The sequence below is a fragment of the Coptis chinensis genome, chromosome 3 (genome assembly GCF_015680905.1).
Source record: "Coptis chinensis isolate HL-2020 chromosome 3, ASM1568090v1, whole genome shotgun sequence".
NCBI classification, from domain to species: Eukaryota; Viridiplantae; Streptophyta; class Magnoliopsida; order Ranunculales; family Ranunculaceae; genus Coptis; species Coptis chinensis.
Window position 1 is genome coordinate 92,427,540 of NC_141458.1, and position 27,149 is coordinate 92,454,688.

Genomic DNA, 27,149 nt, shown 5'->3' on the forward strand with positions numbered 1-27,149 from the left:
GGCTTGTGGATTCCATTAATTCAGTTAAGCCAAATGGTAATTTGTTTGTTACCATTCTTGAGACTTTCTGGATACCTACTCTTAGGCTGATCACAGGATCCACTGAGTTGAAGTTGACTTCGGTTGCTTCAACCAAACTTATTTGTGAGTCCCACTTCTCTTGGATGCTTCAGCTGCAACTATTTGTGGCCGAATGCTGGATAGTATTGTCACTCTTCTTTCCAGACGAGAACAAGAAAGAGTTGTTGAGGAGCCAGAAATGCCGGATATAGGGGAGGCTGTGGGGTATACTGCCACTTTTGTCCTGCTTCACAATGCTGGAAAAAAAAGATGAGGATCCTGTTAAGGAAATTAAAGATCCAAAAGAGTTCTTGGTGAAATCACTGGCAAGACTTGCATGCACATCTCCTGGGAGGTATCCAGCAATCATCCAAGAGTATCTTGACCCGACTAATCAAGCGGCGTTGATCCAGCTTTTTGCCAAGTACAATTGCTCCATTGTTTAAGTAAGAGACTCTATCCCCGACATTTATCTTCTGTAGGTTTATCTTTATATTGCTTTTGTCATGAATGGAGATTCAACAAGATTTGTGGTACTGTTACAGGTCAATCTGGACTTGTAAAGAAGCTCGATTTAGTCATTACTTCTCCTCTACTAAGGTATTGTTCTGCCAGAATATCTTGATTATTTTTTCACACCCACTTATGGACTTTGGTTGTGACTTTTCTTTTTTGGTGAAATTGGGCCGGGTTTGAATTGTAGATACAATCTAGGATTTCTATATTTTGCTCGACTCTTAATTTCTATGACTTAGTTTTCTGGCATGAGTTTATTCTTTGTCCATTTATTTTCAGTTTTGTTTGATTAGTTTTTTTTTTGGAATAGTTGTCCTTCTAGTGTTCTTGTAGGAAGGGAAAGAAAGGGTCCTTTTTATAAGTGTATGTTGTAGTCCAGTATCCAATGATATTTTTGACGTTCAATCCATATTTGATATTTAAACAACTTTCTTGTTGATGATTTGACAAACTTTCCCGTTGATTTCGAAATATATATTTATTTGTGACACATTTTAAGACTGATCACTTTTCTATCTCACTTAGTTTCCCATTGCTTTTCATAAATTTATTTTAGAATAATAATCTTAATAAGCAACCCTTTTAAGGAGCTGCACATGTGGCACACTGGTTAAATTGTTTTGTTATAGCAATTATTTCAAAATCACTATATCATACATCAATAAAACTGAAGACATCAAATATCATTACAGACAAGATCTGCTATAATATTTTCGTTAGCTAGCGGTCTTCATTATGCATCCAATGACTCTGAATTTGTTGCATATGGTCCAAAATGTCTGGTATACATACCCTCTATGTGGTTGACATTAATTGTTGCATCTATAATGGATTCCTGTTAGCATATTTCAAATTAAATGTTGTTAGAAAACTGCATTCTCTCTTCATATTCAAAAACCGTCCCTGAGTACACAGTACACTTGAATAGAAGATCAAATAATTCTAGCAACATTGATTTATGCTTGGCCAGTGGTTAAATGCTCACCTTTGATTTATATTTCAGTTCTTTTGTTCTAGATTAACCTTGATTCAGCAAAAGGATACAAGTCTCGTGGCATAGCTCGATCGATGCTTGGCCAGTGGGAAGAGGCTGCCAAGGATCTTCACTTAGCATGCAGAATAGATTATGATGAGAAGATTGCTGCCGTTCTTAAAAAGGTATCACTAGACATGTACATATGTTGGAAATGGTATCACACTCTATTCTTAAATGATGCTTGATGGGGTTACTCATATTGGGAATGGGAAAAGAAGCTTTACTTTTGTTTACAGAATTTGGGGAGTAATATTAGAAACAATTTCCTTACTTTTTAATATTGTTGTTTATTGAATAAAAACTTTTTGAATAAAGTTCAATGTCAATCTCATTATCTGACTGCACTTAGTTTTGCCTTAGCACATGATCTATTTAGAGGTAACTGGTGTTTCATTAGCCTCTTACTAATTAGTTTGTAGAAATTTGCACATCTTTATTTCTAGATTATTGTCTGCATATGTATATCTTGCTTATTACCTGTTTCATTTGTTTTCCCCATGTGCTTAGTTTGTTTACATTTTTTATCGATGATATGAGTTTGTATAGAATAACTCGAAATGTTTTCTTTATAGTGGTGAGAGTTTTATCGAGTAAGTCTTGATTTGTAGTCGTTTAATTTATCTTTAGAGGTTGTTAATGTTCTTTAAGGAGTAGTAGGTAGTAGATAGAGATTAAGGACTTGTGGAAGTGACCAAAGACATTCAAGATTGTTGACATATATTGACTATAGAAGCCTGATGCAATATTAGGATTGTAGGTTAAGCAATTAGTTTAGAATTGGAAATAAAACCTGTGGAGAAAAAGTGAATGGGAGTGAGTGTGAAGGTAATTTTAATGGCATAGAAACATATATTTGTTATAATGGAGTACAATGTAACAAGCTCTTTGGGCATTATTGATAGAAGCTCTCCAAATTATATGGTCATGTAGGGATCTGATTCATTTGTCTTGTCATTATGTGTATGGCCTTGATTAAAAAAGATGAAAACTTTGTTTGTTCATGACTCATGAGGTGTTTGGTTTAGAGGATCTTACTTTTGTTTCCTTCAATATTGTTGATCTTTACGAAGTGAATATTTATACTTATCTTTTATGTTTGTTTTGATTAGTTGAGACATGTCAGAACTAGTGGAGTACCGCTGTTTTATTGGGGGACTTTCATGGTCTACTTCTGATAGAGGTCTGAAGCATGCTTTTGAAAAGTTCGGCCATCTTGTTGAGGCAAAGGTATTCATTTTAGCTAAAATTTGCACCTGTTGATCTATTTTGCTTGTGTAAATTGAGCATGTGTTTTGGGTGTCATTTCTGTTAAGGTTCTTAAACAGTATAATGCATTAGCTATACCTACAGTTCCGTGAAAAAGAAAACATTATAAGGTGTATACTTCTTTCTTTTCGTTGTTTCACTGCTATATCTTGACAAGTTGTGCTTTTGTGCTTTAGTCGGGTGGTGGTCGTATGTTGATACCGTGTTTTTGACTTACTGTCAGTTAAAATGTAATGACTTTGATCTTTAGCCTCTTAGGTTGTTAAGTTTAATTATGGAAATCTCCTGAAAGACTTTTTGTTTTGTCCTGATTGCAGGTCGTTGTTGATCGGTTCTCCGGTCGCTCTCGAGGTTTTGGATTTGTCACTTTTGATGAGAAGAAGCTATTCATGAAATTCGATGGAGGGAAAAGCAATAAGCAGACCAAAATAATTGCTCCCCAATCAAATGATCATGCTCACCTTAAGTTCCTCGTCAAGGTAAAAGCTTAAAATTCCACCATCCATTTTCTCATTTGTTCAACTTCTTACTTCCTTTAGGTGGATTTTCAAATATTTAATTAATTGTATGAGTTTAATTAGTATTATTGTAGTTCTAAGTTCATTATTTGTTTTGTGAATTTTTAGGAATTAGATGGACTTTGTGGACTAGGATTAATAGTGAGTGAAACCATCACCAATACTTGGTATTGCAATGATTCGAGATTTGTTTGGAAAATCGTATTGAATATGTTACCCTTATTTGTAAATATGAATTTGTAACTCTTAGAAAATATTTTGAAGTTATATTGCATACATGGTTTAACAAATATCTTATTTTTTTTTTTAATCTTTTGTTTGTGTTTGCTATTATTTACTTGTCAAATGGTATGAAAAGGCAATGGATATTTTATCATGGAATTGAGATATTTGTTTCAATATTAGAACAAGTAGTGTTATTTTTGCAGGTTAAGTGTGTCCTAATAAAATGGGGCAGGTTTAGCTGGTTGCTACAAAATATGAGAAATTAATTTTTTTTTTATTTGCAACCCATCAGCAACGGTTTATAACCATTACAAATTTAAAAACGTTGCTAAAGTTTTGTATGAAACAGGCATAAACAAGCATTACAAATAATATTTGCAACATTTAAAAACCGTTGGAAAGTTTTTTTTGCAACGGTTAATAAGTGTTGGAAATTTCTGTTTGTAACGGTTAATAAGCGTTGGAAATTTCAGTTTGCAACACTTATTAACCGTTGCAAAAATTTCCAACACTTTACCCACGCCATATTTGCAATGCTTAAAAAGCGTTGTGAAAATGATTAGTAACAGTTTTTTGCCATTACAAATAGCCTGTTATGGTGTAGTGATAGTTGAAGGGGGAATACCGCTCCTTGTTGAATTACTTGAGTTTGCTAATACGAAGGTTCAAAGAGCAGCTGCTACTAGTCCCTGAGAACCTTGGCCTTTAAAAATGATGAAAACAAAAAATAGGTTGGTGGCTATCCTTTGCTTGAATGTCCTCTAGTTGAACTTCCTTTTTTGGGTGTTGATATAAATATATAATAATCAATTGTGGAATGCAATGCTCTTCGTACACTAATTTTAATGCTTCGATCTGAGGATACTGCTATACATTATGAGGTGGTAAGCTTGTCAGGCTGGGATTTATAAACTTCAAAACAATGGTTTTTAATTCCTAACTTGTGGAATGAAAATTTGAATTTTTATACTTTATCATTTGTATCATGAGAAGGCTTTTGTTCATGTCAGGCTGGTGCGATTGGAAATTTGGTCCACTCATCCCCAAACATAAAGAAAGAGGTTCTAGTAGTTGGAGCTTCACAACCTGTAATTGGATTACTTGATTGCAGGCCTTGACATTCTTATTATATGTTCTTATATTAGTTTAGTAGAATGCCAAGTTTTTATTCAGATCTTCTTGGATGTGTTTTGTTACAGTTCATGCTATTCGAAGAGCCAAAGGGAGGCAATTTGTTGCTACAAATTCAGATTGCAAGGTTATTATGCATATATACTTAAAGCACAATAGCAGTTATTTTTATTGTTAATAATGTTATTCATTATTGTGAGTAAAAGTGTGGGTTATTGTCCCCCTGTAAGAATAAGCATACTGCTCCGTTACAATTGTTCTCTTTAACTCCATTATTTTGTTTGTGATAGGGTTATATACTAAAAGCATTACTTTTGTATTAATTTTAATTATTTATATTTTGAATGAGAATCATATGGGCAAATGTTATGCATATTATATATGTTATTAGTTATATGCATGCGTATAATACTTTATGTTGTATATGATATGGTGTGTGGTGACACACAGAAGATTATATCATCGACTTTATAAAGTATAAGTAAACGTTCACAACCTAGATGGATTTGGACAAACCATTGGTACGCACTATACCAGAACTGCAATTTTCTAACAGTGCTAATTTTAGATCAGTAACAGTTATATCTGTTACCAGCTTTATCACAGAAATATCCGTTAGTAGATGAAGCAATCGTTAGAAAATATCGTAAATAATAATTTTAATAATTTTGAATAACTTGGTCACGGTTAGTGTGGTATTGTATAACGTTTGTATCTGTGAGTAAAGTAATAAACCAATTAAAGAAATAGCGAAAATAAAATAAAATAAACGAAAAGGAATTTCATCACTCCCTGGTAAACTCTCTCTTTCTCATTGCAAACCCTAGCTAATAGTTAGAATAATGAATTTCATCGCTCCTCGGTAAACTCTCTCTCTCTCTCTCTCTCAATTGACGGAAATCCATCTCGGTTTTCGCTGTAATTAGAATCTGGATCTCGATCGAGCAACTAGTTCCAGCAGGAGGTTGGCGCATCTTGTTAGGCATGGAGAAGCATTCTTAAAGGCTAATCCCAATTGCAGCAGTAGATTAGGTAAGCTCACTCTCGTTCTCTTTTCTATCTGTGTTATTCATATTTGGTAATACAGTGGTTTAATTTCTTATTTTTTGTTCCAAGGTTTTTTAAAGAGTGATTTTTCTCCAAGTGATTTTTAAATTATTGAGAGAAGACTTTCAGTAAGCTATCATGTGTTTTCGATTATAAATTCCTTTCCTTTTTCCTTTATCTCATATTTGTAGTGTTTACTTATTGAAGGGTGTATGTCTACTGGTTTGCCATAGTTTCCCTGTTGCGGCTAAGTCTAACTTTGAGGTAAAAGGTTAAATCTTTATTTTTGTGTTGTTTTGATGTATTATATGTGTATATTATACTTTAATGACTTTGTTTCCTTAACAAAATGAATGAGGCTTTTCTGTGATATTCGGGTTAGGGAAAAATAGTGAAGAGAACTATTAGAACTTGATAATCATGACCAAGATAATAATATGTATATATGTTACGAGGTTATGTACAATAGGTAGTCTGTTGACATTATTCCGAAGAGACCTTTTTTAATATTGTCTTTCTGACAGAATTGTTGATTTACTTTTTAAATTGATTAAGATTTACATAGTTCTGCCATTTCTGCTTTGACAGATGAAAATATGTGTTATAAATTTTTAATGTTTACTGTGATAGTTTTTTTTTAGTCATTTTGGGTTAATGCATGATGTTCTCTGATTCTGCATCTTGGGGATTGAATCTTTCCTACTGTATTTTATTTCTTGGTGACGTAAATGATTTGTACAATATCACGTGGTGATTGCATAGTTCATTTTCAGTAGTTTGCATTGTTAGCCTATTGTGATCTACTGATCTCAATATCTATATCCATGCCCCAATCCCAATATTTGGTGTGGACCCTCCTGACTCACCATCTTCCTATTTATCATTCGGTTGCTACCCTGGAAATTCCATTTGTCGTTTTTCAATTTGACAGAACTTGGCATACAATTGGATTAAACTATCAAAATCTATTGCATTTATAATTTTTTCTTTTAATGTTGTGTATGTTGTGACTGTTCTTGAAAATTCTTCTCATCTAGTGCCCTCAAAATTGTCTTTCTGCTCAACTGAAAGACTAGAGACTCCTATTGATAGACCTGTTTGAAATGGTGGAAAGTCTTCCATAAGAACTCCCCCACTTCTCCGGTTCCTTACGGTATGAGTGAACAATTTGATACTTTTATATCAATTTTTTATAAGTCTTTGTAGTGAGAAAGTTGTTTTCTACAGATGATACTGATGGAATTCAAATATTTTAATTAAATAAGCCCCACAATGAAGAGGCAAGTCATTTTCTGTTTATTTCATTATCTTACACTTTATTTTTCCTTTTGGGTCTGATTAATGATTTGCAATATCCAGGAAGAGGACATACACCATTGAGGATGAAGGTTGCTAACGTTGCTATTGAATAAGGTCAAAATGCTTGAAACTGTAAGTCAGGGTGATAGTAACTATTGAATAATAGTAAGCCTTCAATAGTAAGCCGACACAAAAAGTATAAATCACAAACAAGGTAATGAGATCACAGAGATGGATTCTTTTGCAAGCAGTTTACTTTGTGCCTAAGAATATATAGCTGGTTCGCTGGCTGACTGACTGACTTATTTTCAGCTCTTGGGTGTTATGACACAAACTGCCGCAAAAGCTTTCATGTTCCTTGTGCAAAGTTGGTACCCCAGTGTAGATGGGATACTGATGTAAGTGATTCATCCTAGGTTTTTATTTCTTAATCTGAATTTGAATCAAGTGTTTTTGCCCTTTTTCTTCTATACTGTTTTTCATACAATGCAGGAAACGTTTGTGATGCTATGTCCTCTTCATCCATCCACAAAATTGCCAAAAGAATTGCCTGAATCTCAAAGGAAAAGACAAGCAATCTATTTCAAAAAGGTTTTAAAGCTTTGATTTGTTCTTCAACTTATTATGAGCTATAACGAATAAAAACTGATATTGTCTAGCTCTCTATTCTTTTTCTTTCCTCTGGTTCTTTAAATGATGTCAGAGAGTCACATTTGATTGGTATTTGAAGTGGGTTCATTTGATTGGTATCAACGTTACTGTAATCTCCAACCTTTAGTTCACAAGTTTGTCCCTTTTTCTTCTAGAGTTCTCATGGTTGGTTGTGGTAATGCTGGTAATTCCAACTTTCTTTTTAACTCTCTCTCTCTCTCTCTCTGTTGTTTGAAACTTTGTATTATGGAACTATATTGAGAGTGAACTTTCTTTCTTATGCTAAATGGATTGATTATTATATGTAAATGCCTGTTTTTTATTCTCCTATGTAAATACCTGTTCTTTATTATCATATTAATATGAATGATTGAGTCTTTATAGAGGGCTAAGTTATGCTATTATGTGTAGTTATGTCAGAAGACATGGTAAAGGATGGGTACGAAGACATTACAAACATTGACATTTCTTCAGTTGCCATTGCAATGATGAGGAAGAAGTATGAGGATATCCCTCACCTGAAATGTATCCGAATCTCATAAGGAGCTTTATTGTTTTTCTTGCATACATTTATTATTTCGTGTGTAATTTTTTTTTTTTTTTTTTGCATAAACCTCCTTCATCAACACAATAGACATGTAAATGGATGTTAGAGATATGAGCTTATTTCCAGATGTTTGATAGTGTCATCGATAAAGGTAAGACTTTGTGACCTAAATCTCTTGTCTTCAAATTAAAGTTTAGGAATTACTCTGTAGATTTGGTACCAAATTGATTTGTCTTGTTTTTCTATTATGCTGATGATAATCTAGAATCCAGGCACTCTGGACTCTTTGTTGGCATGACTTATGCTTCAGATCTTGTCACGATTCCTCCTACATATCACTAGGCATGTTCTAACATTTTAGTTTTTTTCAATTCTAGTGCGGTACCAATGCTCCACTTAGTGCTGCGCAAATGCTAGGGGAAGTGAGCAGGTTTAGGCTTCACCATCTCAGGGACTTAATTGTAATACTGACATATTATAGGATGTTGATTATCTCTTTTATGTTAGATTATTCCTTTCTTTTTCGTGGTTGCAATTTGTTTCACTAAACTTTTTTTTTTTTTTGTTGAGTGTAGGGTACTTAAACCGGGAGGCGTCTCTGCTGGTATATATTGCAGTGGAACTTTACCCCTGTTTTTTGTGTTTTTTTTTTTCGTTTATTATGTAAACTCAATTTGGTCAAGTTGTTTCTGTTTGCAGATAACTTGTGGTTACCCAACAGTGAGGATTCTGCATATAAACCGAACAGTATACAGTTGGAAAGTTACATTGTACGTGTAAGTGTTATCTCTTAAAAGGACCTCTTTATTGAAATCATTGATGCTCTACTAGTATTGTTTTTGTTTTCTATGGCATTTCAACAAAAAATTACTATTTTTTTTGCAAATGTTTTGATTGTCAGGGGAGTCCTTTCATTTCAAGTTAAAGATTACCATTTGCATCTTTGTTTACTGATGTGTGAGTGTGTGACAGTGTGAGTTAGTGCAAAACACATAAATGAATCTAAATAAAACATAAAAGGAAAAAGAGTAAGAAAACATACTTAGAGTCGACAAGCTCACCAAGCAGAAGTAGTGATTCACCATGGTGTCAATACAAATCCGTTGTGGAAAGGATTATCTAACAAATGGGTTCTTTGTTGCTCAGGTCTTACTATAGGAGAGAAGGTAAACAGAAATGCTTTGTTGTTGGTAATTGATTAGATGCTGGAACTGATATAAATGTTCTTATAGTGACAAACTTACAAATCCAACTGCAGGAAAGTGTTACCAAGTTCACGAAGATGGCTGTAATTTCATTACTGAAGACTTGTCACTCATATTATTGCATTAACATATGAGAATGGAGCATATATGTAGGAGAACCCTTAAGTTTTTGTGTGGTATCTTGGAAGGAAAATGGATACTGAAGATTGACTGTAAGGAGCATTGTCTGGTATCTAACCAACTTTGATGTGAGCATGCACATAAATGAGCTGGGTCATAAATGCGATCTTCTATGAATGACATCTCAAGATTAGGTTAGGTGAATTCAGTTCTATGTAAGTTTGATTTGTAAACTGGGATTTAGATTGATGGCTATATTTTTATAATAATGTTTAATTGATTGGTGGTTTTGTTTTTTGTTATTCATTTGTTGATTAAGTTTGTGAAATGTGATTTTACTATTATATTTGCTAGAACTAGATGTGCATGGTGAACATTATTTGACCTAGATTTTTTTTTTAGTAGCTATAGTTTACTAACGGATATTTCCGTTACAAACAATAGTTAGTAAATAACACATCCATTACTAATGGATATATCCGTTACAAATAATAATTAGTAAATAACACATCCATTACTAACTGATATATCTGTTAGAAATGACAAATTTAATCGGACCCTCAACAGTTGGCTATTTGTTACAAAGAATTTTAGTAACGGATATATCCATTACTAAATTTGGCCTAAGTGAGAGTGACGTTCCAGAACTAACGGATATAACCGTTAGTAAAAATATAAGTAATGGATTTAACCGTTAGTAAATGTCTTTTCTGGTGTAGTGACGGTTATAGTATTATCTGTATTAGTCTATCTTGACTACAAGATTACACTAGTACACTTTGTGTGTATTGAACATGACCAAGTAAGATTGTTTCTCTTTATATTGACTATATAAGAGAACAAACACCTCTGTTATTATGGATGTTTGTCCTCTTAATCAAGATATAATAACGGGCACTTACGTGTATTGTACATTGCTTTAAATCATCAATGAGTGAGATTCATTTGTGAATCAATAAACTCGATGGATTGGGTAATGACATTGTATGTAAGGTATGCTGTTGATTATAGAAGGAATCCGTGACCCGCAGGAAGTCGGGTTAATGATGTCTCCTTGAGGAACTCATAAGGATTGTCATATAAACCCTGCAGGTGGATTTAATCCGACATGACAATGAGGTTGAGTAGTGCTACTCAAGGACATAAGAAGTTGATTAATGTAGTTGTCAGTAACTTGACTTAATCAATGGGCATTCGATATCTTAAACACGGGGAGATCAACAAGCATATAATATGGAGCCCATAAACGTAACACATAATTTAGGATTAGGGCGGTAGTGCAACAATGACCTTTAGTGGAATAAGCCATTTGTTGACGGACTTGGGCCGTGTGTTCTGGGCGAATATGGGAAGCCCAAGGCCGTCAGGAGGCCTAACCCTAATTTCTTCTCATGGTCCATGTTGTAGCCTATAAATAGAAACTTATAAATAGAAACCTCTTTCTCTGGCCGTTTTTTATACAAGAAAAACTCAGGTTTTGCTCAAGGAAAGATAGATCCAAAATCGGTTCTAATTTTGTGAGTGAGAGAGGCCAAGAGAGAAAGAAGAGGTTGGAAGATCGTTGCCCACACAACGTCCATTCTAAGAATATGAATACAACAAAAGATCAAGAGGTTGCTGATTTCATAGATCTTGAATTCTCAGAGATATCACAGCCGATCTAAAGGTATGAATTTCTAAATCAAACCGTGAACACCTTTATTCCGCTGCGCATGGTGTTTCGTGGTTCATAGTCATTCGGTGCAACCATAACGGTTCCTACAGTTTGTAGTGTTAAATAAAAGAGATTTTTAGTTATGCGCTTGTAAATAGAAATTGCATTATGATAACCCATAAAAACTCAACTAGATTACTCTAACCTTATTTTTACGGTATCAATTATATTTTTCCTACTCTCACATATATATTCATGCAATATATAGAGTACGGAATCGTTCCACTCTTAACTCTCTAGACTTAAACGAATTCAACTAATCAAATATAAAGAACAATGATGAGAGTAATGTGTGATGTGAAATTTTTATTCTACGATTATACTATGGATTCAAATAACTCTAAATTAACTAAACTAATAAAAATATAGATGATCAAATATGGAGAAAGCTAGAGAGAGATTGAAATCTACTTTTTAAGTTCTTAACATGCTAACATAGATTTGTATAGAAAACCCTAGTCTAGATATTCTCACACAAAATTAAAATATAAAGACTAGACTTTTAATGATCCCTAATTACTTTATACTATCTCTAGTCATAAAATATTTAGCATGAGAGAAAGCTTGTTCCCATTCTCATGGCAAACTCACTATTCTCTAGTTTAGGTTAAACTCTTCTTGTCTCTAAGTCAAGAAAAACATAAACTTAAAATCCTAAACAACAAATCTATACTAACAAATCAAGTCCTCTAAAAGCTTCATTCAACTCCCTCTAATGGAACTTTAGCTTTGATTCATGGGACTATCATGAACAAAATAATGAAAATAATACATAATAGAAAGAGAAGCAATTGAATTGAATAATAATTAAGCTTTTATTAAATGGTTCTAATGGAGGCTACAAAGCTAAATCTAAATTAAAACAAGGTAACAAAACTAATTAGTTGAATTCTAAAACTAATTGTGATTCTAAATAATAATCTACTTTGTTCTAACACTAATTAATTGAAGGTAAAAACTAGATCTAAAACAAGCTATTCTAACTAATTAATGGAGTCTAACCTAATTTTCTAATCTAGATCTAGGTAGTCTTCAGAGTCAAGTCTTTTCCATACAAATGGAGGAAATCAGATCCACTTTTTCGTGCATGGGCTGAGGAGCCATGTTTTGGGCCGGAAAATCGAGCCCAAAACCCAATTTCTTCAGTTCACAGAGGCTTTTTCAGCTAGATTTGACTTCTATGGACTTTTCGCCCACTTTTACTCCTCTGATTGAGTCAAGGCTTGGACCATTGGAAAGATTTTTCGAGCCGGTCGTTCTGACATAAGGTAGGCCCAATTCCGAGGTCTGAGTCCAAAGATATGGCATTCGGAAGTTCTGCTGACTTTTGTGCGCTGTTTCTGCCTGCGTTGACTTTGACTTTTCAGCTTTGACCGGGATTTAAAAAAGTTTTTTCTCCTTGAATCTTGGCCTTTTATCATAGAACTTCTTAGCAACCAACCCTTACTCCTTTATCTCACAAAAGGGGCGCATTTCTGCACATATTCGACTCCAATGTCTGAAATACATAAAAACACGTAATCAGCATTAACTCTTATTTATTACTCGCATAATTAGTCTAAAAGTATTATTGTTAAAACTACAGTTTTGGGCTCTTATCACCTTATGCCTATATTAGGATGATAGGCTTTGTGATACCTGTTTATTGCCTTATGCCTACCTTAGGATGATGAACTTTGTGATTTATTGCCTTATGCCTACATTAGGATGATGGACTTTGTGATACCTGTTTATTGCCAAATACAGCTGGTTAAATTAGAAAGTTATGCACCCTTCTCGCCAAGTGAGAGGTTGTTATTCAGAATAATTTCTAATTATTTACCCCCTATGGGACTGCAATATTACGAGTCCCACTGTTTATAATCTTTTACATATCTAGCATTCCTAACTGTTTTCATATTGTTTATAGGACTTCGATTTATTTATGGTTGTGATGGTTGAGTAACCTAGTCTTTGGTTGTGTACATGCTTTCTTGCTAGAAGTATTGTGATTTGTGCTTTGCTGCTAGAATATACTGTGCTGAACCTTGTGCATGCCAAGGGTGCTTTAACAAACCTAAATATGAATATATGGTTATTGGAACCTGACAACAAATTGAAACACGCAATCCACATGCGTTTGCCCCAGAAATTGTACATCGTGTGACTACACCCCAGCAAACAGTTGAGTAAGGACTCTCTTTCTAGCGTCTTGAAAAGGGGGATGCATTTGCAAGAAGTCCACGTGTCTTAAAAAATATTGTGAATGTGTTCAGGTTAGATATTTGTTCCAAGCTTGGTCATATTACCAATTGTAATATAATTTAGTCTCTTACTAAGGACACCGTCCAAATATTAGGTTAGGCGAATTCAATTCTATATAAGTTTGATTTGTAAATTGGGATTTAGAGTGGTGGCTATATTTTTATAATAATGTTTAATTGATTGATGATTTTGTTTCTTGTTATTCATTTGTTGATCAAGTTTGTGCAATGTAATCTTTATAAGTGAATAATCATATGTGCTAGTGCTAGACCTAGATGTGCAGGGATGAAACAATTTGATCTAGGAAAAAAAAACATTTTTTTAGTTGGCTATACTTTACTAACGGATATTTCCGTTGCAAAAACAGTTACTAATAAAGTGACACATATATTACTAACGGATATATCTGTGAGATAGCAAGTAACTGAAGCGCGCCAAACATTACTAACACTTACATCCGTTAGAAATTACAAATTTAAATGGGCTATCAACAGTTGGCTATCCGATACAAAGAATTATACTAACGGATATAACTGTTACTAAAAATAATTTCGGTAACGGCTGTATCCGTTACTAAATTTGGCCTAAGTGATAGTGACACCCCATAACTAATGGATATAACCGTTAGTAAAAATATAAGTAATGGATATAGCTGTTGGTAAACGCCTTTTTCGGTGTAGTACATGTTCTGGAGTAACTCAAATTAGGTTTCCTGTTCTTCCATAGCTCATAAAGTGTAACATTTGTATTAGAATTATCAATTCTATCCAACACATATATAACATACAACAAAAACAATTTCACCCACAAATTTGAGGGTGCTCTAGAACTAAGCAACATAGCAACAATTAACCCCTTAAGTGTTATGTTCTTACGTTCATCTACTCCATTCATTTTAGGTGAATAAGGAGCTATCATCTCATGAATAATATCATGTGATTGCAAGAAAAATATTAAAATCAATATAACTATATTCAATACCTCAATCACTTTGAATTACTTTAATATTTTTATCATACTGATTTTGAACCTCAAGTACATAAGCTTTAAAAGCACAAAAAACACCACTTTTATTCTCCAACAAATAAACATATGTAAATTCCGAGCAATCATCAAAGAAGGTAATAAACTATCTTTTACCACCTCTAATCAAAACACCTTCAAGCTCACAAATATCAGTGTATACCAAGTCTAGCAGATTTGTACTTCTTTCAACGGACTTGTGAGGATTCTTTGTGATTTTGGCCTTAGTGCAATATTCACCGTGTACAAAATCATCATAATTAAAATTAGGAATTAAACCAAATATGCTCATATTCTTAATATATTTCCTACTAATATGACATAATCTACCATGCCAACCATTAATAGAACAAAAAATTATGTAAGTAGACGTATAAGATTATTAAGATCAATAACATCCAATTCGGTCCATACACCTAACAATCTCCACCTTGGACCGAAATAGGTCTAACCAAACCATTGGCTTTGTCTCACTAGTCAAGCATGACCAGGGCCAAGCCTAGGGACCATTTATGGTACCCTCACAGATCTCTCACCCAAGATTGATATTGTCCCCAACCTTAGCCATCACTTAGTCCAAACCTCAGTTGGACCTCATCTAAGGTACGTTTCGCTATTCGACGGGAAATTGGCCCATAAAGAACTATAAAAATGAATTAGCTCTGGACGAATTAGACTTCAAGTCATACACTGTTGGAAATATCTCTGTGTTAGCTTTCTAACGCAAAAAGTGGATTGTGAATCCGATCATCGAGCAAAATGTTATAGCCATTTTCGTCAGAACTGTCTTATCATTCCGAATTTCAAACTATTTATTTTTCCCGATAATCTCCAAATCTCGAATGATTCTGTCATGGCTTTCAAAATCATCTACTCGAGCCACATAACGACATGGGTGGATTTTATGCGTAAAGTTTTTGTAATTCATGACATCATCATGCATCAATCCACGTGAAAGGAGACGTCCTGATCCTGAGACACCGATGGCATGTCCATAGAGATAACTTCTCTCAAGTGGTAAGTCATATCCGACAACAACCTCTATGTATCAGGATTAATAGCCATGAACAGCTCATCATCACTTTAAACCCTTTAATAACCATTTAATAACCCTTTAATTACCATATTAATTATATCACGATTCAACCCTTTAATAACCAGTCATTATAGCATTGATATCCTTTTTCCTTCTCTCTACATGTTCTTCACGTGCTCGTGTAAGAGATATATCATGTACGCTCATATACCACGCGAAGCGCATCACCAACACTCTTACAAACACGTGATACAATAGTCTTCATATTAAACTTGGGGATGTGAGACCACTCAGAATTCTCCAAGTAGGCAATAACTTGTTCGGAGTGAGAGCAACATAACACGTAAACTTCTTTTACACCAGCAGATTGAAGCAAGTATAAGGAGTGATCAATCAAGGGAATATTAACAAGTGGGATGTAAAGGTGAGTTTTGGTCTTTCCTTTACATACAAGGAAGGAGAGGGAGAATGGATTAGAATATGGATGAGACCGAGTTCGTTGATGAGCGAACTGCTTATGTATCTTCTCTTGATTCTGGGGGGAGAGAAGAATCAGGTCTGACGTAGTTCATGCATGTGGTATTTATAGATGTTGAGCATGAAGATCTGCGCAACACGTGTACTGAGGAGTACAGATGTGTGGTTGAGATCTGGTATGCGTGCAAGGCTGGTGTTGGTAGGAATCCCACAATGATGGGGAGTAATAGCAGTGGTTAGTAGCTTACGGCAGTGATTGGTGTAAGTGTAGCTTTAGTAATGATTGCTTCTAGAAGGCAGGCTGAGTCACGGATCAGAACGCTCCGCGTGAGGATACGCGAGCTGATCTATTTTGGAGCGATCTCGTAGCTTGGGTGTATGAGCTGATGATGTAGGTCACTTTGAATGCAGCTCGGGGAAGTGTGGTATTTTCGTTATGCTGGACACGTGTATAATATACATTGGTTGTGTATATTAGTCCCTCACACAACCCCCTCTAATTAGGTCGTTACAATTCGGGGGGGATGAGAGAGTAATTCCACACGTGGGAAGCACGCGGAGTAGTAACTGAAGATGCAAGAGGTGCTAGTTTGACAAGTACTGAATTGATCCTAGAAGTGTTGGTTCTTAATTAGTAAGAAAGTTGTAGCTCGAGAGAGCCTTGGAGCTCGAGTGAGCCGGATGCTTTAGTGATCGTTCTGCACTAAGTTGATCCTAGAAGCATAGGTCCTCAACTAGTGAGAAGTGGTGGGCTATGTAGCCCTTGAGCTCGAGTGAGCGTTTTGTGCTTGGGAACATTTAAACTCCTGAGAGTGTTTTGCTATGTAGAGAGCGAGCTGTGCGTGTGTCCTTCGTTCCTAGGTTCACTTTCTCCTTTTCCTCATTCTGAACTGCGACTTTAGAAGATGAAGCGACCTCAGCGGAGTTGGTCTCGGGTGATATTTTCTTGACTTGAGGAATGAAGAGCTTGGCAACAGGAGTTGACTTGTGGAGTGAAGTTTTTGCCAAAGCCCTAAGCGTTCTCCTTTGGCATTTTGGTTTTGACCTCAGTGATGAAGTCTTTTGCCATCTTGGTGCTGGCGAGCTCTCCCTTAGTTTCGACTGAAGCCCCAGCGGGCTTTTTAACTGAAAGGATCTGATTGCAGTTGTAGGCCTCAAGCTAGTTGCTACGAAGCTCCATTATACCTCTGGGGCCGGGAAAGCGGAGTACTTGGTGGAGTGTTGAGGGTATTGCTTGCATTTGATGGATCCAGCGGTGTCCTAGGATGGCATTGTAGGACGAGTGAATATCTAGAACGCTTAAACGTGTGTTGATGCTGACTTTGTCCTCTCTGGATCCAACGGAGACTGAGAGTATGATGTCACAAATTGGGTTGGCTCGAGAGCCCTTGAATCCATAGAGAGGGGCTATTGGATCTATAAAGACCGATCTGGGAATGTTCATCTTTTTGATGGTATGATAGAACAAGATGCCACATGAACTACCAGGGTCTATCAAGACATGTTTGACTATCCAGTCGTTGATTTTGACGTGGATAACTAGGGCATCATTATGAAGGAGGCAAACCTTGTTGAGGTCAACCTCCATGAAAGTTATGTCGCCTGTACTGCGACTTGAACTGCGTGGGGCAGGTGCTACCTGAGAGGAGAACTGGTAGACTTCCTGGAGAGCGCCTATGCGTCTCCGTTGTTCTCTGTTAGATGTAACATAATCATCCTAGAAGGTGATCATGTGGATCGTTCTGTTGTTATTTCTGTCTGATGAGTGCTGACGGCGGTCATGACGGGATCGATCACTGAGACGCCCTCTGCTAGGAGAGCGAGCTTGGACATCATGGCGATTATGGCGAGCTGGAGATCTACTACGCTATCTACGGGCCATGAATTTATGGCGCAGGTCGCCATCATCAATGTTGGTATAATGCTTGATATGTCCCGACTCAATGAGGTTCTGGAGGTACTGCTTGCACTTGTGATTGTTCGGCTCTTAGAGAGCGTTCTCGCTAAGTTGAGCCTAGAGTTGTAGGTCGTCAACTAGTAAGAACTGTAGAGGCTATGGAGCCTGGTAGTTCGAGTGAGCATGCTAGCTTAAGAAAGCATGCTGCTCGTAGAGACCATTCTCGCTGAGTTGAGCCTAGCGTTGTAGGTCCTCAACTAGTGGGAATCGGAGAGGCTATGGAGCCTGTAAGCTCAAGAGAGCGTGCTGCTCACGGAGAGCATGTTAGCTTATGAAAGCGTATTGCTCACTGAGAGCATTCTCACTGAGTTGATCCTAGAAGTATAGGTCCTCAACTAGCGAGACTTGGAGAGGCTATAGAGCCTGTAAGCTCAAGAGAGCATGCTGCTCGCGGAGAGCGTGTTAGCTTATGAAAGCATACTGCTCACTAAGAGCGTTCTCACTGAGTTGATCCTAGAAGTATAGGTCCTCAACTAGCAAGACTTGAAGAGGCTATGGAGCCTGTAAGCTCAAGAGAGCGTGCTGCTCCCTGAGAGCGTGTTAGCTTATGAAAGCGTACTGCTCACTGAGAGCGTTCTCACTAAGTTGATCCTAGAAGTATAGGTCCTCAACTAGCAAGACTTGGAGAGGTTATGGAGCCTATAAGCTCAAAAGAGTGTGCTACTTTGGAGATCGCAGTTGATAGCTAGCCTAGACAACAGGAGCTGAGGTGACCTCTGGGGTCTTGATAACAGGAGTGGAGGCGACCTCTGTGGTCTTGTCAACAGGAGCTGGGGCAACCTCTGGGGTCTTGTCAACAGGAGCTAGGGCGACCTCTGGGGTCTTGATAACGGGAGCGGGGGCGACCTCTGGGGTCTTGATAACAGGAGCTGGGGCGACCTCTGGGGTCTTGTCAACAGGAGCTGGGGAGACCTTTGGGGTGGGTCTTGATAATAGGAGTTGGGGTGACCTTCGGGGTCTTGATAATAGGAGCTGGTGCGACCTTTGGGGTCTTGATAACAGGAGCTAAGGCGACCTCTGGGAATGCAGTTGATAGCTAGCCTTGAATTGACGTGACTATAGTTAGCCGCTTTGGAGCTAGATTGAACTGTAAAAGATGCGAGCTAGCACCAAAGAGTTAGTACGAACTAACAGTAGCAATTTTGGAGATGCATGGAGCATAATAACATAATTGAACATGTTTATACGGCAATAATGAGCCCCCAGTCCGGAGATAGCTGTGGCTAGCTCCCAGCTTCTAGTTTGGAGCTTGATCGACCTGTAAAAAAACGTGAACTAACACCATAGATGCGGTAGTAATTCTGGAAATGCATAGAGTATAATAACTGCATTGTAAAGTGCAAGGCTCTGTATGTATCAAACTACGTGTTGACCGGGACATGTGTTGCCATCGTACATTGCAAAACGTGGATTTGAGCTTCGAGGCTTGCCATGCTTCATGGACTTGAGAATTTTGCTTTTTGGTTTTTGGGGTTGTTAAGTGGTTTCTCAAGAAATCGAGACCACAGACAGCGCCAATGTAAAGGTGCATTTTGGTCTTTTCTTTACATACAAGGAGGGAAAGGGAGAATGGATTAGAATATGGATGAGACTGAGTTCGTTGATGAGCGAACTGCCTACGTATCTTCTCTTGATTCTGGGGGGAGAGAAGAATCAGGTTTGACGTAGTTCATACATGTGGTATTTATAGTTGTTGAGCATGAAGATCCGCGACAACACGCGTGTCTTGATAGTCTGAGATGTGTGGTTGAGATCCGTATATCGTCTGCAAAATTTCGGTGTTGGTAAGAATCCCACTGATGGGGAGTAGTAGCAATGGTTAGTAGCTTGCGGTAGTGATTGGTGTAAGTGCAGCTTTAGTAATGATTGCTTCTAGAAGGCAGGATGAGTCCGCGGATCGAATAATGCTCGTGAGGATGATCTTGAGTGATCTATTACGGAGGCGATCTCGTTGCTTGGGGTATGGTGATGATGTAGGTAAGCTTTGGATGGATGGCTTCGGGGAAAGTGTGGTATTTTCGCTATGCTGGACACGTGAATAATATACATTGGTTGTGTATATTAGTCCCTCACATGGGACAAGTACCTTAGGACGTTCAAGAGTGATGGGTTGAAACTCTTGCGTAAATTATCTGCAAATAGAACGACTTGTAATGGGACGTGGTTTTGTTCTCAGGAGCTGACAGAACCAACTCTCGTAATCGCTTAATCCATAAACGAAAATGATAAACAAACATTAACCTTTCTTCGTATTCATTGTCAAACAACCTTAAAATTATTGGAATATAATTTCTGCAACAAAAACAAACAGTGAATATAAGAAGGCTGAGGCGCGGATTGGTACACTCTCTTTAAGATTGTTTTGCGTATGTTCTTCTCTTTGTAGACAGACCACGTCAACCTTTAGAATACAACATCCAGTTATTACTCTTCTCTGTTTACTACACACAAACCAAAAATGAAAATGACGAACAACGAGACTGATCTTATGATTGCCCAAAAACGTAGTTTATAAAGTAAAGTTTTGCATATATTGTATAGACTGCTGGTAGAGGAGTAGAGGGAAAACGTGTAGATCCGAAATTGTAGGAAACTGTTTCAGTTTCCCGATAAGGATTGGAGTCTGACCACTAGTCCACAACGTTTCTGTTTTCCAATCCATATCCAATTTCCAAACCTATTAAGGAAACATGTTTACCAAAAAGAAAATAAGGGGATCAAAGAGCCCAAGCCCAAGTCACAGCCTAAATTTTATTCAAAATAACACAACAATCTAATAAAATAAAAGAAAAATAAAATTGTTTTGGTAAGAGTTATCGACCCGAAAATGCAACGAAATTTAAAAAAAAAGTTTGCAAAGTATAGGAAACTTGGGAACTATCCTCTTCCGTAATTAAATATAAAAACCTTAAAAACTCCAAAAAAAACCTCAACAACAAACACTGCTTGAAACAAGGTGAGACAAAAACATTTCAATATTTTCAAAATGGAATGACCATCACTTTTAACTGCTCTTCAATTTTGTTTCAATCATGAAAAGTTACATTCTTTAACACATCCTTATTGTTTTTTTTAGGTATGCAAAGTCAAGAATGGCAGAATCTTACAATGTCCGACCACTGAATTCTTTTTTGCCAGATAATAATGACACACCACTACCCTTGAATGTCGTTCCACTCAATTTTTTTTGTCCTGAGACATGCGCCACTAGTAAATCTCCAATTGTACCTCCTAATTTTCCTAAAGATTGGCTTTTTGATCAACCGGTGAAACCTAATGGTGAGATTGAATTACCGGTTTTTTATCAGCCCCAAGTATTGGTTCCTGATGAACACGGTGTAGTATTGCCTAATAAGAGAAGTCGTAGTCGAGGAGGAAGAGTATCGGATTGCCTAATAAGAGAAAACGGGCATGGTGCGAAACAAGTACAGGCGAATGTATCAGGGTCGGAGGCTGTGAGAGGGAGGGAAAAGATTAGAGAGAATGTGGGTACGGACGTAAGTCTAAAGAGGAAAGTTGTTGATGAATGTCAAAGGCAAGAGGATGTTGAGGTGAAACCTTCTTTGAAAAGGGTGGTTGTTAAGGGTGTAAGGGCTGTACGTAAATTCCCGCCAGAGTTACAATCTCAGTCAGGTAGTAACTCTTCAAATTGTGTCCGAGTTGCTCCAAGTAAAGAATGTCGAAAGTCAGTTGATTCTTTGAAGGAAAACAGGGAAGATGCTGAAGAACAGAAAACGGAGAAAATTCTTGAAGATGATGCTACTGTTGTTGAGAGCAAAGAGCAGGCGAATGTAATGAAAGAAAGTGAAGTAGAGTTTCTGGAAGTGAAGAAAGTTGGTGAAGTCATAAGTCGGAAGAGGAAATATGTTGATGAATTTCATACTGTTAATGAGTCTCAGGGACAAGAGTCTGTTGAGTTGGAACCTTCTTTCAAGAGGGTGATTGTTCTGGGTTTAAGGACTCTAAATAAATGCCCGCCAGTCTTACAATCTCAGTCAGGTAGTAAGGCCTTGTCATGTAATGAAAAGGTTGACAGAGGGAGTGGAAGTCCTGAAAAGGAATTGGATATGGGTTCTACGAAAGATAGCAAAACTGGTAGTCTGAGAAGAAACTTGCGTAGAAAGTCTGTGGATGAAAATCTTAATGTAGGTCAATCTCAATTGCAACAGTCTGTTGCGCGGAAGCTCTTTAAGGAGAGGGTGGTTGTTCAGGCTTTAATGGCTGCACCAAACTGTCCTTGGGGTTTACAAACTGACAAAGATGGCAAGTCCCTAGTTCTTAGTGAAAAGGTTGACACGCGGTGTGAAAGTTCGGAAGAAAAACAGGCTCTGGATTCTGCTGAACTCAGCAAAAACACTGGTTTAGAAACGGAATTTCCTGGGAAGTCTGTGGACAAATATTATAGAATAAATCACTCTGAAACGCAAGAGTACGTTGGGTTGGTACCGTCTAATGGGAAGGTGGTTGTTCAAGCTTTATCACCTGCTCCAATATCTACCCGAGGCAGGGAAAATCGACTTTTGGGTCTCGAAGTGGTCTTGCCAATGCAACAACCAAAAGAGGTAAGAAGCATGAATTTGCGGTGCATGGTAACTCTAAATTTGTTTCAGGGGAAACACCGGATGTGGTAGATAAATCAGTATTAAATTGCACTGAGAAAGAAACGTCTCGTACTGGATATCCTTCTCAAGGTACTTGTCAGCATGATCTCACAGATGAAGATGATTGTTCTGTACATGATAAAGAAGACGATACTCCTTTAGTTCAAACATTAAAGAAAATGGATCTGAGCTTGATTCCATTTGGTCTTAACACTTCAATCAACGTAGAAAACGGCAACGAAGCTGGTGTTACTCGTAGCAAAGTTAGGGAAACCTTGCGTTTGTTCCAAACAATCGTTAGGAAGCTCTTGCAGGATGAAGAGTCAAAGTCTGTGGGGATTCAAGCTGATTACAGACGGTTTGATCTATTAGCTGCAAAGATTTTGAAAGAGAGGAACAAATGCGTAAACACTGGCAAGAAAATCTTGGGGGCTGTTCCCGGGGTTGAGGTTGGCGATGAGTTTCATTACAGGGCGGAGCTTTCTATTATTGGTCTTCATCGGCAGTTTCAAGGTGGTATTGATTACTTAAGGAGAAATGGTAAGATCTTGGCCACAAGTATTGTGGCTTCTGAGGTTTATGCAGATGACGTGGACAACCCCGATGTTTTGGTGTATACTGGTCAAGGAGGAAATCCAGTAGGTACTAAGAAAGCTGAAGATCAAAGGCTTGAGCAAGGAAACCTCTATCTGAAGAATAGCATTGACGAAAAAACTCCTGTCAGAGTTATCCGTGGATTTAAGGAGACGAAAGGTATTAAAGTTCTCCGTGATTTTAAAGAAAAGAAAGGAAGTGATATGCTGCATACAAGGGGTAAAAGGGTATCGACATACACTTATGATGGATTATACATGGTTGAAAGGTATTGGAAAGAAAAGGGGAACCATGGGACTATGGTCTTTAAGTTTCAACTGAGAAGAATTCCTGGGCAACCAGAGCTTGCCATAAAAGAATTGAAGAAGTCAATGAATACAAGAGTACGTGAAGGTCGCTGCATAGATGATATTTCTCAAGGGAAAGAGAAGATTCCCATTGGTGCTGTGAACATAGTGGACAATGAAAAACCCCATCCTTTTGAATATATAACCAGTATGACATATCCTTTGCGCTATAACCTTTCCCCTCCAATGGGATGTGGATGCACTGATGGTTGCTCTGATTCAGTGAAATGCTTATGTGTTGCTAGGAATGGTGGAGAAATTCCATTCAACCATGATGGGGCTATTGTGGAAGCAAAACCCCTCATTTACGAGTGTGGTCCTTCTTGCAAATGTCCCCCGTCATGCTATAACAGAGTCAGTCAACATGGCATTAAGTTTCAACTTGAGATTTTTAAGACTGAATCAAGGGGTTGGGGTGTTAGATCCTTGAGTTCCATTCCCTCAGGAAGTTTTATATGCGAGTATACTGGGGAGCTGCTCCAAGAGAGGGAAGCTGAACAAAGAACTGGTAATGATGAGTATTTGTTTGATATTGGGCAAGGCCGTGAAGATCATGCAGTGTCTATGGGACCCTCAAACTTGATACCTCCGGACTTGAAATCTAGTTCATCCTGTGTTACTGTGGGGGATGTGGCCTTCACTATTGATGCAGCAGAGTGTGGGAGCATTGCGAGATTCATAAACCATAGTTGTACTCCTAACCTTTATGCGCAAGATGTTCTTTATGATCACGATGATAAGAGAATGCCCCACGTAATGCTTTTTGCGGCAGAGAACATCCCTCCTTTACAGGAACTAACATACCATTATAATTATGAGTTGGATCAAGTTCGTGATTCTGATGGAAACATCAAGAAGAAGGACTGTTATTGTGGATCTGATGAATGCACAGGCAGAATGTATTGAGGGCAGGTAAAATTCCTTTTATCTTACTCTATGTTGTTAAATGCGTGCTTGGATTACTATAAATCTATACCTTGAGCCAATTGTAATAACTAATTGTCATATACATTGACACTAATTGTGAGATTTGGTCTGTGAATCCTCTCGGGAACCTGGCATGTGCTCAATGTCATCAACCGTAGACATTGCTGGTTTTAGGAAGCAAAAGGACTCCTTCAACTTCCCTTCTTCTTTTGATCCTTGGTACTTTTTTTGTGCCATCTCCTTCTATTCGGGCTGCTCTTTCTGTTGTTTGATTTAAAAAACCATCCTTATCCATGATGTGTTTTGGGTTTAGCATTATCTTTAAATGTAAAGGCTATTCAAATGGGTAATTGCAATTTGTTTGGTCAATTGTCTTCCTAGCAAATCTGCTTGGCGGAACTCACAGTTGGGGATTAATTTTGACCTCTTAAAATCTATTTTACTATATTAGGACAAATTTGCAAATGGCTTCTGTCTATTTTTCCAGTATTTATGTCTATTTTTATTTTAGTTTTATGTAGTATGCTTTCTGTGAAAATGCCACTATTAATTTCAAAACCAATTTTGATAACCAATGTAGGGGTAGACACCAGACACATATCAGTTCTTGCAAATATTTAGGTGTATCAAGTAAGGACTTGTGTTACATTGATTTACAGGTAATCTTGTTCGACCGTGATACAGGTTTAACTGTTTAAAACCTTCTGTGAGATGTATCGAGGCTCTATGTAGGCTGTTTTAATTTGACAAGTATTTTTTCGGTTAAAACTGTTCGACCGTTTACCTCAATTAACATAAACCTTTCGTAACATATCAGATTGTGCATATAAATGCACCTGAACATTGCAGTGGTATTTTTTCTTGACAATTTATTTGGCCACAAATGAAGACTGTTTCGAAGCTCCGTTCATCTAAATCCTCATGTCATTATTGCATAGAAGATGTTCTATCCGCAATATGTCAATGGCCCTTGTGAGTAAACTTTGTTGGTTTTATTACAAAGATTATTTTTCTATCTTCTCAGATCTAGTCGTAGCAGAATAGGGACAGTGTTTTTTTTTTTTACATCTTTTTAGTAATACATCCGTTTGGGTGAGGTTTATCTTGAGAAGCGGGGAGGAGGGGGTTGGGGGGGAGGGGGGAGGAGGTGTTGATTCCAAATACATCTCTTTAATGAACAAATCTTTATTGTCCAAATGGGTGTGGGGGTATGGGGAGGATAAAGAAAATTATATAGAAAGGTCACTGTGGGAAAGTATGGAGGAGAAAGTGTGTGGAGACCAAACATGTGCTATAGGAGCTAAAGGAGCATGTGCTCATTGCTTATTTTCTTACACAATCATGTGTGTCTTCAATCTTGTACCAACTGGCTTTCTTCTCATGGCTGGTATATCTTGGGTGCATCCAAATAGACAGTATTAATGAGAGAGGTATGGAGTTGGTTAATTTTGCTCTCTTTGCAAGGAAGTGGATCATCATCTTGTTCTTTGTCTGGTAGCAAAGTGATTGTGGGAATGGTTTTTATCTTTTCGTTGAATGAATTTTGGATTTTTTCGGGGAATGTAAAGATGGTGTACTGGTGTGGACATCGTCATTAAGGACCTTGCTCCAAAGTTAAATGGATTGCAGAGGGGGGATATGGAATGAGCGCAACTGGAGAGCGTTTCAAACAAGGAAAATTACAAGATTTTTGGTGGACATCAAGGCGCTTATATATGATTGGTCAAGGAGTGTCAACCTTTTCAGGGAACTTAGATTTCAAGTTTTCATGTGTAAATGGGATAGTTTTGTAAGTCACTTCTTGGAATTGGGTTATATTTTGGAATTGTAATTAGCTACAATTAGCAACTCGCTAAGGTTTAGCTACCTTGTAACAAGTTTTTGGAATGAAATTATATTTTATTGATAAAAAAAGTTGTGTACTAATTTGTTCCTCGTCAGGTTGTGGAGCACCTTATACCAGTGGAGGAAGATATTGATGTTGATGAAATTTCTTAAAATGGAACAATAGCGATTGTACACCTACTAGGTAAAAGCTTAATTCCTTCTTGTTTTTTTGCTAAAATTGGTTCCTCCTTATGATTATTGATAAAAAATGCTTTATGATTTTGCAATTTTTATGATTGTTATGGCTTTTCAGTGTTTACAGAAAGAAAAGTTTGCAAGTCACTGAAAAGTGCTTTTGGTCAGTTGTGGACGGTGGATATACTGCCTCCCTGAAAGTTTATGAAAAAGCTATGTTACATGGACTTGCCATATTTTGAAACTATTCTGTATCAGATACGTATCCACGTGTGTGTGTCAGACACGACGCAGACACATATTTGTATGTGATATAGCTCAATTATTGATATTTCACCGTGTTAGACACTTCGTATCTGTGTGAGATACGTGTCAATATAACTTAGTTTAAAGAGAACTGCTAATATTTCCTTCTTACTTCTACAAATGACAACTTTCTGATTGTGCATTCTCTGCCAACATGGTACTTTCTCACATGACATTATGTCCTTAAATCCCATGCCTTACTTGGACCCACAATAAACTTTGGTATTAGGTAGAGCTGCTTGTAGGCTTCTCTCTCATCGGAGATTCTGTTGCATAGAAT

General features: G+C 37.2%; 2 protein-coding genes across 30 annotated transcripts; both read left to right on the forward strand.

The window, feature by feature from the left end:
* Nucleotide 1: 1 nt before the first annotated feature.
* On the forward strand, nucleotides 2-9,923 carry LOC147511671 (small RNA-binding protein 11, chloroplastic-like). 29 transcript variants are annotated; one of them, XM_086603336.1, is made up of 22 exons: nucleotides 97-506; nucleotides 606-660; nucleotides 1,580-1,734; nucleotides 2,722-2,839; nucleotides 3,196-3,357; nucleotides 4,632-4,709; nucleotides 4,821-4,879; nucleotides 5,679-5,784; nucleotides 5,869-5,927; nucleotides 6,007-6,063; nucleotides 6,837-6,952; nucleotides 7,027-7,083; nucleotides 7,163-7,230; nucleotides 7,411-7,496; nucleotides 7,591-7,689; nucleotides 8,161-8,274; nucleotides 8,384-8,447; nucleotides 8,674-8,757; nucleotides 8,872-8,900; nucleotides 8,996-9,072; nucleotides 9,443-9,462; nucleotides 9,555-9,923. In XM_086603336.1, exons 4-8 carry the CDS (start codon nucleotides 2,729-2,731, stop codon nucleotides 5,752-5,754), a joined length of 486 nt encoding a protein of 161 aa, XP_086459462.1. In that variant the 5' UTR covers nucleotides 97-506; nucleotides 606-660; nucleotides 1,580-1,734; nucleotides 2,722-2,728; the 3' UTR covers nucleotides 5,755-5,784; nucleotides 5,869-5,927; nucleotides 6,007-6,063; nucleotides 6,837-6,952; nucleotides 7,027-7,083; nucleotides 7,163-7,230; nucleotides 7,411-7,496; nucleotides 7,591-7,689; nucleotides 8,161-8,274; nucleotides 8,384-8,447; nucleotides 8,674-8,757; nucleotides 8,872-8,900; nucleotides 8,996-9,072; nucleotides 9,443-9,462; nucleotides 9,555-9,923. The 29 variants fall into 29 exon arrangements, with proteins under 29 accessions (XP_086459475.1, XP_086459462.1, XP_086459486.1 ...); XM_086603360.1 differs by having other exon boundaries at nucleotides 7,027-7,079; nucleotides 7,159-7,230; nucleotides 8,674-8,726; nucleotides 8,996-9,066; nucleotides 9,198-9,462; XM_086603349.1 differs by lacking the exon at nucleotides 5,869-5,927 and having other exon boundaries at nucleotides 2-506.
* An 11,241-nt stretch (nucleotides 9,924-21,164) lies between these two features.
* On the forward strand, nucleotides 21,165-26,914 carry LOC147511672 (uncharacterized). The gene is made up of 4 exons (XM_086598536.1): nucleotides 21,165-22,575; nucleotides 22,683-24,526; nucleotides 26,483-26,570; nucleotides 26,682-26,914. The coding sequence occupies exons 1-2, from the start codon at nucleotides 21,165-21,167 to the stop codon at nucleotides 24,518-24,520; spliced, it is 3,249 nt and encodes a 1,082-aa protein (XP_086454662.1). The 3' UTR covers nucleotides 24,521-24,526; nucleotides 26,483-26,570; nucleotides 26,682-26,914.
* The last annotated feature ends 235 nt before the right edge of the window (nucleotides 26,915-27,149 follow it).

What these genes read in the sequence shown, in the direction of transcription:
- LOC147511672 (XM_086598536.1), top strand. Translation starts at nt 21,165, where the DNA reads ATGGCAGAATCTTACAATGTCCGACCACTGAATTCTTTTTTGCCAGAT. An exon ending in TGCTCCAATATCTACCCGAG is followed by an intron (nt 22,576 to 22,682) that starts GCAGGGAAAATC and finishes AATTTGTTTCAG; the next exon opens with GGGAAACACCGGATGTGGTA.
- LOC147511671 (XM_086603349.1), top strand. Translation starts at nt 2,729, where the DNA reads ATGTCAGAACTAGTGGAGTACCGCTGTTTTATTGGGGGACTTTCATGG. An exon ending in TAGTTGGAGCTTCACAACCT is followed by an intron (nt 4,710 to 4,820) that starts GTAATTGGATTA and finishes GTTTTGTTACAG; the next exon opens with TTCATGCTATTCGAAGAGCC. An exon ending in CTACAAATTCAGATTGCAAG is followed by an intron (nt 4,880 to 5,678) that starts GTTATTATGCAT and finishes CGCTGTAATTAG; the next exon opens with AATCTGGATCTCGATCGAGC.